Consider the following 11,067-nt stretch of genomic DNA (forward strand, 5'->3'; position numbering starts at 1 on the left):
CGCTCAGGACATTCTCAAAGCTTCATTCTCCGAAACATCGCCATAAAATATTTCAATTTTTCTTCATCATAAAAATTGTTCCATTTTTTCGCCGGCTTTCGATATCCGGCTTTTTGCTAATACGATGTAAACGATGATTTTTTTACGAAACGCTTGCAGCTTTACCTGCTCGCAGGATTGCAGCAAACTGACAAAATTTATTAGAATCGTCTATATCATGGTATAAGAATATATAATATTCCATTCCCACACACACAAGGACGTGCAATCGTCTTGAACATGGCGGCTGCTCTTTGACCAATCAACACATTGCCCCAAATTGTAAAAAGGAACATAATTGCTACCATGTTGAATTCCACCAACTTTGGGACAAGCATTTGATCGGTTGCTTCTGATTTAGTCTGCCGCTATTATGCGCACAATGGAATATCTTATATTTTTATCCCACACACACATGGTCTGTATATTCTCACTATACTATCTACTAAGGCACTAGATATGTGGGTATTCTCCGCCATTTTGATTCCATTTAATTGTTATAGTACGATTAGTGACAAAGATAAATTAAGAAGATTAATTAAGAAGATCCCAAATTTTAATAAAAATACATTGAATCGATGGGTTTTCGCGTAAAAATAAAGATTTGAAAAGAAAAAAGTGTCGCTCTGCTCCGCTAACCGAGATATTAATCCTTAAAGTCTTATTAATAATTAAAGTCGACGACTACTTGGGTTAGAAAATCTATCATATCAGTGATTCACTATGTTTTAAAAACATAAATTCTCTGCTAAAGTTTCTATTTTAAAAGCAGTGAATTTGTATTTTTAAAGCAGTGAACTATTGACAGATTTCCTAACCCGAATATTTACTTTTGTGACTAATCGTACTATAACCTAGAGATCCTATAGTGTATGGGGCTCCGCACAATAAAAGGAACAAAGAACAGAGAACAGAGAATAAGAATTTCAACCTAGAAACTGTGTATTCCACAATATATGATTTCTAATCAGGAGTCCCTAACAGAGATTCGCAAAGTGTCAAGTAATCGATATGTTTCTCTGATTGGCTGGAGTAATTCGTAGTAACTGCCATATTGAATCTATCAATATACTCAACGTCGACATTATTTTTTGAAATTAAATAAAAAAATTTATTTGATTTAAAGAAATTGTGTTCAAATCAAAGAAATGTCTTTCTTTAATCGTATAGTAAAGAAACATTTCTTTGAATTGAAGAAATCTTTCTCTGAGTGTATTGTTAAGCAGAGAGCAAATTAAATTAATCAGATATTAAATGTTAATGATAGTTGATCAATTAAATTAATATGATCGCAAATAAAATTTTCTTCTAAAAAAATTATTGTCTAAAATTAAAAAAATATTTATATATTAGCAAATGTATGTATTATCAAATGTACATATGTTTTTAGAAATGTATCCGTATATTTGTTAATATATTTCAAAAATGATAATCTTTAAAGTGTAATACTTGAAATATAAGTTCTCATGAATAATTATTATGTATGTTACACAGGGGTAAGAATCTTCGACACGTGTCATGATAGGATTACAGTGTTTAGACAAGTTTTGCGAATAGCGGTTGAACAAAGTTGCGCGCCAGATTATGAGATGGGTATATTGATGCCATCCCAATATGAGCCCATGATGGAGTATCTTCACAGTTACAACGGTTTGCCAATCGGCATCTACAAGGAACGAGATTTTACAGTGCCCACGATCGATATCCTGGCGCATTATCTGAGTACCAAGTACAAGATCGTCGATCTGGTGCACGCCAGCACGGATTCTGTTCTCGATCATTTCCTAGAAGTTACGAAGGACGCTGGTGTGTGCGTGAAACGAAGTGACAGGCATGTCAACGGTGACGGGTATGCGAACGTCACGGAAACGGTGATAGTCGCAATCGGTAAGAGAAATGATGTGCAACGATGGCTGGAAGAGAAATTTGAAAAATCGAGAAATTTCGGAGAAACATGGATCCTGCTGCCGCTTGATAATTCAGATATTAACGGCAAGTAAATTTAAGTGTCCACGGATAATGGAGAAATTATTAAGAGATAATAGTCTCTGATATATTTTGTAATGCAAAACGTCTATATTTTATATTATAATAAAAGAAAGACCATTTATCTAATCAAATATAAAAGTGAAAAGGACTGATGGGAATCGGGCTAGTGAGAGTATTTATCTAATGTCTTCATAATTTTAATGCAACAATTTTCTGCTATGAACATAGAAACAATAATCTAAATTAATGCTAACTATTACGTTACATTAAATATTGACGTCAAGTTGTGTTCGTAATAGCAGTTACATTATCCAAGTGTAGCTGTGGTAATTGAAAGTTAAGAGACAGTTTCGCGCCAACATCGTTTAACTTCAACCTTAGTTTGAGCGGCCTTTTGTTTCTGTCCAGAATTGAAGTTAAAACGAGACGAGGAGGTAGTTAAACTACGATTATAGTTAATCGATGTTGCTACAACAATTAGATAAATTAACTCACGTGAATCTAATGCAACGAGGATTTCTTACAATGTGCAAAATTAAAATGGAAATCTGTTCATGTTTTGTATACGCGTTTTATATACTCGCACGGAATACAAGAGATCCGAGTTCGATTCCCAGCCGAGGTAATATTTTTCGCAATAAAAATTAATTATTTATTAATTATGTCATAATTTAATATGTAATATGTAATAATGTAATATAATTTAATATGTAATAATGTTGTAATAATATTTAATATGTATAAAAAAAAGATTCATATAATCTTTTTTTCTAGAAATTTAGTTTCGATAACTTATTATATTACCAATGATATTTAATAGTAAGCCGAAATTTAAATGAGAGAGATATTAATCTAAATTTAGCATACCAACAATATCTTCAACTTTCCAGACCTCATACCACCCGAATCATATGTCATTAAACCGGAAATTCCTCGTTTCGATCTTGGCGAGTTCTCAAGCGCGGGCGAATTCCTGGAGAACTCCAACAACTCAGCGAACCACTCTCCGTATCTTCTCGACATTGGGAAGGCCATCATCAAGTTGGCGGAAGTCTTCCAGGATTTCCGCAAGAGAAGCTGCTCTATCGACGAGGAGAGTAGCATCATGACGCAATCCCCAGAATCGCAGACATTAGAATCGCAACGGGAAATTCGCGATTTTGATGTCTACGAGCATCTCCACATGCAACCGGGATCACACTTGCTGAGATACGTGGTTACCACGAAAATGCAGCACGAGTTCATCGACGTCGCTCTTTACGAGATCGAAATGCCCAAGTTACGCGTTCTCCCGAAGAAAACGATATTCGAAATGCCAGGGCTCTGTCTGGAGTACCTCATTAAGAATTGCGAAAACTGCACGAATTTTCAAAGTCGCGATACAAAAGGTAAAAATGAATGTAATTATTATGAGTACATCAATTACACGAGTCATTCACACCAAATTGCTATCAAATAATCTTGCAACGTATAACTACACGAACGGTTTTACTAAAGTATCTAAAAATTTAGCTATAGATACAGATATGAAAATAATTTTAGATTGAATGAAAATAATTTCAGACCATCAAAATAATTATACAGGTCATCCAAACTGATTGCTAAAATGTCAAAACTTTTTACAGCATTGTTCATCATACTTGTGAAATTAGATCCTAGTTATTTTGATCATAAAATAATATTATTTTCAGATCTGTATTTATTTGTTTATTTATTTTTAAATACTTCATCTATATGTATTTATTTATTTATTTTTAGATTGTTCAGCGCAAAATCGTTCTTTCCGTGTATAAATATTAAATTCTAGTTTTCGTCTTTTATTATAATTTTCATCGAAAAATTTATCTAATATATGATGTCTACAAATTTTCTATCGGAATTATAATTATCACAAATTCTTAAATTACATATGCATTATTTTTCGAGAGATTAATATCGCTTGTCCATAACGTATCGATTATTTTTGACATTTCAGTAGATGTCATTGGCAAAAATCTTCTAAAAAACAGCTTCTATGTTCCTGTTTTCTTGATTGTCATCGTATGTGGTATTCTTATGTGCTGCGTCACGATGATTTTTATTGTCTATCATATCACGACCAAGGAAATTCTTCATGGCAATTCGGTCTTCACAATCGTCCTCGTCCTGGCCAACCTATTTACTCTACTGACGGCACTGCCCTTCTGCGTGACGGACGATTATTTCGGCGCGGAGATCCTGAACGCTTGGAAGATCCTTCTCACCACTCTCGCATTCGGCCTCACATTCTCAATCATGCTCTCGAGAGCACTCTTTTTAGCCTTGTCCACAGGCGATGTTTTCATCATTCACATTAATGGATATTTACAGAGTCTTATGGCGCTCTTCGCATACGGCGTGCAAATCGCCATGTCGGTTATGTATTTTGTTCTGAGCACAATGAACTCAGCTGTCGTCATCAGGAGTCTCATTTTTATTGCGTTACTAGGTATATTGATTGGATTATTTATTAATTTTTCATTAATATCTGAATCTTTTAAATGCATTATTTTTTTCGCTTAGAAATCTTAATTTATTCTGATTTCTATCTCTCTAGAAGGCTTGTTAATATTTTATTATATTAATATTAATATTATTTATGAGTTCTCTTTCGATATATATCAAATTTTATATTTTAATAATTTTTTTTTTTAAATCATTCAAAAGCAACCCTTGTAGAAAAGTACTGAGCACTAGAAGTATTTTGAGGCACTACAGCACTATTGTACATTGCTAAGATCTTCTATATATCCGCGTTTCGGCAAGATACAAAATGCAGGAAACGAGTGTGCTTAATATTGATCAGAGTGTGCTACTAGAGTCTCTGAAAGTGCTTTTTTTTTAAATAGGGTCATTAGTAGTTGGTTTCTGTGATGCATCACTCATTTCTTGTATTTTGTATCTTGCCGAAACGCGGATATATAGGAGATCTTAGCACTATTCAACATTACTGAATACTTCTACACAACTACAGTAGTGTAGTAGTACAGTAGTGCCTAAAAATACTCCTAGTGCTCAGTAGTACTTTTCTACAAGGTTTGTGTTATAGTATTGCTTTTCTTGTTAAAATTATAATTACAATATTGTATGTTTCCAGGATACGATATATTTTTATTAATTGCATTGTTCGTCACTTGCTACTTCATTATCCGAATACATAATTACTACGAAGAAAAATACTTCTTCGACACTTCTATTGGTCTTCTAATAATATGGGTAATATGGTTGACTTGCTTCATGTTGATGCAACCAAAAAATCGTGACGCAGTCATTTTCTTCGGTACGGTTGCTACGGCTTATTTAATTATTTTCGGTGTCTTAATACCAAGGATATATTATATTACGCACACACCCAAAAGGAAAGATTCAAGACAAAGATTCAATCCTGTCAACCTACTAACCAATTCGACTGTTAATACAATTATCAGGCAGGTTAGAACGCTACGTATTTTCTACACATTTTCAATGCTCTATATTTTCTCTTGATTAAGGCTCATGAATAATCATCACAGTCACATTGAATCGTCAGAAGCGAGACATTAATTTTTGTTATGTATCATTTGTAAACAAAGACAATTTGTATGAAATAAAATGATGAGATCACTTGAAAATATTTGTAAAAATGGACGAAAACTATGCTTAGCCCCCTGACAATCAGTAAATAATCGTAAAGAAGTGATAAAAGGTACGTGTAAGTGAAAATAAACTACGCATGCGCATTGAATAAAAGCACTTCAAGTATCTTTTATCGATTATTTATTGACTATCAGAGGGGATAAGGGTAGTTTTCGTTCATTTTGACAAATTGTTTTAAAGCGATCTCAACATTTTATTCAAATTATCTTTACAAATTGCACGCAATAAAAATTAATGTGTCATTTCTCGCTTCTGACGTCACAATTTAATATGGTTGTGGTGGCTACTTAGGAGTCTTAATTATTAAAGTAATAACGAATTTTGGATACTAATATTGTTTTTAATAAAGTGCGTTATCAATTATTAGAATTTTAATTATAAATATAATTAATTAATTCTTTTAATTGATTTTTATATCATATCATGTAAACTAATTTAATTTATGTTCAAAAAAATTTAATATTTTTTGTAATAAAGGAACTGTGTTTGCAGTCATGTTCTTCCCACGATTATGTTTATCCTGCTCGAGAAAGTCAGATTTTCCGAATGCCATCAGCACATCCAAATTACTGTAGTAATTTAAGTTCAAACTCAAAATACTTCGACAGATGCAGAAGTCCAAATCATTACGAAATCCCTACATATAATAATTACGAATGTTACGCGGAAATGAAGGAAATCGACACTGCTTATGTTACCCCGCGAATGTATGTCGACAACACGGAGGTGAATATTCATTAAGCCGTAAAGGATTAGTGAGATATATATTTTTTATAAACAGATAATAAATAAATAAAAATACTGTTTTCCTAATATGCTCAATATAAATGCAATTTATGTATATTAGAAAATAATAATTAGAATATAATAATATTAATGATTGAATTGTATAAAAATCATTTTATAAAAATCCGTCAGACGTACATCCTTAATTTGGAAAATCTTTTAAATTTTCAGTTTTTAACGACAAATAATGTCATTTACGCGCAGCCAAAAATCTATACATCTCAGAGGATAAATTTGGAAGAGAGAAGCAATACAGAAACCACTTGTAATAGAAATAATTCTTCACCTATCTCTAGACAACACATCGAAATGTATTCCATAAGATACACTAGCCCAACGAATATGGTAAGGGAACAAAGAATCGATGAAGAAGAAGAGAATAAAGAAGAATACGAAAAAGATCAGGAGGACGAAGGTGCCAGCAGAATTACCCGCTTTTGATTACTTTAAAATCTAGTATTTAATTTTTAATGCTTTCATCTTTATAGATTTTTCATAAAATATAAATAAAAAACCCCGCACAAATCTTATGGGAAACGAATTTTGATCAAATTGTTTCAAATTTTAATATTTTGTAGTTCATGTCAAGCTGATTAAAAGTCCTTATGAGCAAAAACCTCCAAATGCCTTAGTTTTTGCCAATATCTTTGGAAGATTATCATGTATTATACGGAAAAATAATTCAAAATTTGTTTATTAACATTAATTATAAATACTGTATAAATAATTATAATACATCATGGATATACAGGGAGAAGCATTTAAAACAGGTCACCTGAATAATTCGCATGTTTTCAACAGTAGAAGAAAAAATGTCAAACAGAAGTTGCTTGGTTTTGAGGGGCATATAATATGACGTCAATAATTGTTTTGTAAGTGGAGGTGCAAAGGATAGACAAAGGTCAAATCTGTTTTTTTAAATAGAATATGTTTTTTTCGCTTACACTCTGATAGAGCATTTTAAGACAAATACAATGATCTATAAGAAGATTGAAGATCATTCAAGATCTGTGCGGGATTATTTATCATAAAATATAATTAATAGATAAAAATCACGGAAAACAGCACTGATGAATAAATAAAATTTAAAATTTGCAAGATTTCTTTTCTTCATTACATCTTATTACTCTAATTCATCTAAACTAGAATTCATATTTACGATTATTGTGTAATGTATTAAAAAGTATATTAAAAAGCGTATTAAGTAAGATATGTATAAGAGTATAATTTTATATTTTAAGACACAAACGTTACATTCATTATGAAAAGTGGAACGATTATTATTTCCACATAACTAATGTTATTAAGGTGATTGTATCGTATAGAAACAGATTGTGGGGAGAGGAAAAAGGCAATTGCCAGCGCATGAACGCACCGTTGGGTGATGCAAAAAAATTATAACTATTCAAAAATCGCAATTTTTGAACAATAATTTTCCCTATAGTAATTTTTATTTTCCTAAATAACTGTGCGCCGGTATTTGAGAATGAGTTGATATTAGTGAAATAGTAAAGCAACTTTCTAAGTTTTTATAATTAATATTTATCTGATTATCCCCCATTTTTTTCGGTTTAGTAGATTCGTATTATATTTCTAGTCCTTTTTTTTTCCCGTAGTTTTTGAGCGAATTTCTAAATACCATTTTTGCGCTATAATTGAAAATGTACTGTTGCTCTTTGTCTGGCACATGTTAAAAGTACTAACTTCAAAGACCCATATAATATTGCGGAGTGTTTCATGAAATTTGAACAAAATTTAAGGTGATTTATATCACAAAATGACTTTTCTTAAGATTTGTTCGAAGCTTTTACTATTTGGAAATAATGATATTCTCTGTACGTATCATTTTGAAGGGGTAGGGAGGAGCAACCAAGCATGTTCATAAGATAATTGAAAATTATATAATTAAAATACTGATATTTTTTGTGCACCTTCATTTTAATATCATATTCTTCCAATATCATATTCATTGAATTTATGCACTGAAACAAGGTTAGATCATTAGATCACAATAAATTATAGCTAAGTTAGGGATTTCAAATTTCATTCACTGATTACAATGGCATACTTGACATTGATATCAGAGATTATCCATTGATTCAGATAGAGTAGTAATATTAAAAATAATATTCGGTCACTCACACACACACACACACCGATACGATGCATACAGGGTTGCGATAGAAACTGCATTGATCTGCAAAATAAAAATATATGTATCTATTTATAGCAACGATTAAAATAATTTATAAATATCTAGAAAAATCATTATTATCTGCGCATACAATGATTACTTCTGTAACAAGTAACAATGAATGAAAAGATAATTATTTACTCACCCCATTGTTATTCCGCCGTCGCTCGATACCACTTATAGACTTCGAGGCTCTTCTCATTGTTAGATTCCTTCATTGCTTATTCGTACACGACATAACATAATTCTTGCAAAAACACGAACGCGCATGTTAATGATTGCAATAAAATAATCACTCGTACTTTACTCGGCACTCTCGATCATTACACGACGCGCTACCTGCTGATTCGAGTATCGCCACATGAATGACATCTCGACTTGTAATGATCTTGCGTACCCAAACAAACGTTACAAGGTCGTACACATTTAGTCCAGCCGACACGCATTTAACGTAGGCTGGAAAATAATTGTACGTTAAACATTCCGTTTTTTTTTCTAAAAAAAAATTATATACTAAGTTTTTAATAGAGCTCACGAGATTCAAACGAAAACTAATAAGTGTTAATAACCGGATAGTGAGAGTGCATTAATACATCACGGTAGTTGAAGCGCAATTACTATAATATATTGTTGATAATATTTTATATTCGATTAAATGCAAACTGATTGATGTGAACATTTCGGTTTCTTTCAAACCATCTTCAGCAATGTTGAGTATAATTAATTTTCTTTTATGTCTATACATAAAATTGATCCGCAATTCTTGATCCGCAATTGTTGGAATTTAATTTCTAAAACCGACAGAGGATAAACTTTTTCTTACTTTATAGTTGAGAATTTTGTCTCTTCGCTGCTTAATCAAGTGACTACGAATGAGTACTACAATAATGATAAATTTATTTGAATTATGATGAAATGATATAAGTTTATATTTTTCAACTCACCCTCTGCTTTAATAGATCATAACCAGTAATTCCATATGCAACATGTCATATGAAATTATTGGAAAAATTTTATGTATCGACTTTGAAAGAAAATTAATTATACTCAACATTACTGACGATGATTTAAAAGAAATCGAAATGTTCACACATTAATCACACATCAATTAGTTTGTATTTAACCGAATGTGAAATTGTCAACAATATATTATATTAATTACGCTCCAACTACCGCGATGTAATAATGCTCTCATTGCCCAATTATTAACATTTATTACTTTTCATTCCATTTTTTCTATTTCAAATTAATTATTAATGTATAATCGATATAACACAGTTTCTCGTTACTAGAATAACTTGATCGAGTGATTTGTATATTATTCCGCTCTATTAATCGCTAAATAATAGGCAAATTATATTTAAATCAAAAATTCAAAATACGAACTTCATCATATCCAAGTAGGTATCGCTAAATTGCGATATGTACATAATTAATTACCCATTATCGCGAAACAATAGTATATTATTCCCGTTCTCTATTCCGTTCCATACAATTCCTATTCCGAATAAAATAAATTACACACAATATTTTTGCGATAAGCAATAGCCATCTCGATACATTTACAAATCCTTAATTATGTGGTCTAATAATTATTTTATTCTAATTCTTTGTTGGCAATGTGAAATTTTCATCTTTTGTAACCTGAATCTTCGACCTTCAGATTCTTATATTATTTCAGTGTATAAAAGTCTGAAAAAATTCTTACATACTTGTGAAAGCTTTGATAATAAGATTGCACTGTCATAGAAATTGGATTGTATTTCAGTTATTTTTTATAGATTTAAATTTATCAACAAAATTCACAATCCAAAAATCGACTGTATCTTTTTAAAGTCCAATATTGCGGAGGGCTTAATAATCACGTAACATGACGGTGTTTAATATTTTCTAATATTTACTTGTCACGATCACATTTCGAAGGGTAATAACACGATGACATACGGAACGATTTCCGCAACGACCTGCCGGTTCGAGTTTCAATGTGCAAATGGTAGCGCGGCGACCTTGCGTAAACACAACGCGCTGTATACACAGTGTACACGGCAATAACGAATACCAAGGCCGCGTTGTTATTGCCATCAGCAGGTCGGTTATAGCTTCGAAAAATTTAAAGCTTTCTAAAATAAAATCATGCTGAATATTTCATTGTTATATTTCAAAGATAGGCCGTTATCGCACATTTTGCGCCATTTCACGACATTGAAAAATTGAAAAAAAAATGTTTATTAAAATAAAAAGAGAATCTTTGTGTGTAAACTATTATAAGTATGCTGTACAAATTTAATATTTATACAGAAGAAATAGATTATTGTCTGATAAAACACAGAAATGTTCATATTTCTTATGGAAAATATAGAATACTTAAAATATTAATATGTAGCAAAAATATAATACGCAAGGAA

At 31.5% G+C, this 11,067-nt stretch overlaps 1 protein-coding gene across 1 annotated transcript in view; it reads left to right on the plus strand.

The window, feature by feature from the left end:
* LOC108756317 overlaps nucleotides 1-7,518 on the plus strand; it is a 10,641-nt gene extending 3,123 nt beyond the window's left edge. Inside the window, exons 3-8 of the mRNA XM_018500083.1 lie at nucleotides 1,534-2,031; nucleotides 2,919-3,416; nucleotides 4,004-4,495; nucleotides 5,144-5,478; nucleotides 6,175-6,408; nucleotides 6,640-7,518. Coding sequence (XP_018355585.1) covers nucleotides 1,534-2,031; nucleotides 2,919-3,416; nucleotides 4,004-4,495; nucleotides 5,144-5,478; nucleotides 6,175-6,408; nucleotides 6,640-6,909 — 2,327 coding nt within the window. The 3' untranslated portion in view covers nucleotides 6,910-7,518. The remainder of the gene's footprint in view (nucleotides 1-1,533; nucleotides 2,032-2,918; nucleotides 3,417-4,003; nucleotides 4,496-5,143; nucleotides 5,479-6,174; nucleotides 6,409-6,639) is intronic.
* The last annotated feature ends 3,549 nt before the right edge of the window (nucleotides 7,519-11,067 follow it).

The sequence above is a fragment of the Trachymyrmex septentrionalis genome, unplaced genomic scaffold (genome assembly GCF_001594115.1).
Source record: "Trachymyrmex septentrionalis isolate Tsep2-gDNA-1 unplaced genomic scaffold, Tsep1.0 scaffold101, whole genome shotgun sequence".
NCBI classification, from domain to species: Eukaryota; Metazoa; Arthropoda; class Insecta; order Hymenoptera; family Formicidae; genus Trachymyrmex; species Trachymyrmex septentrionalis.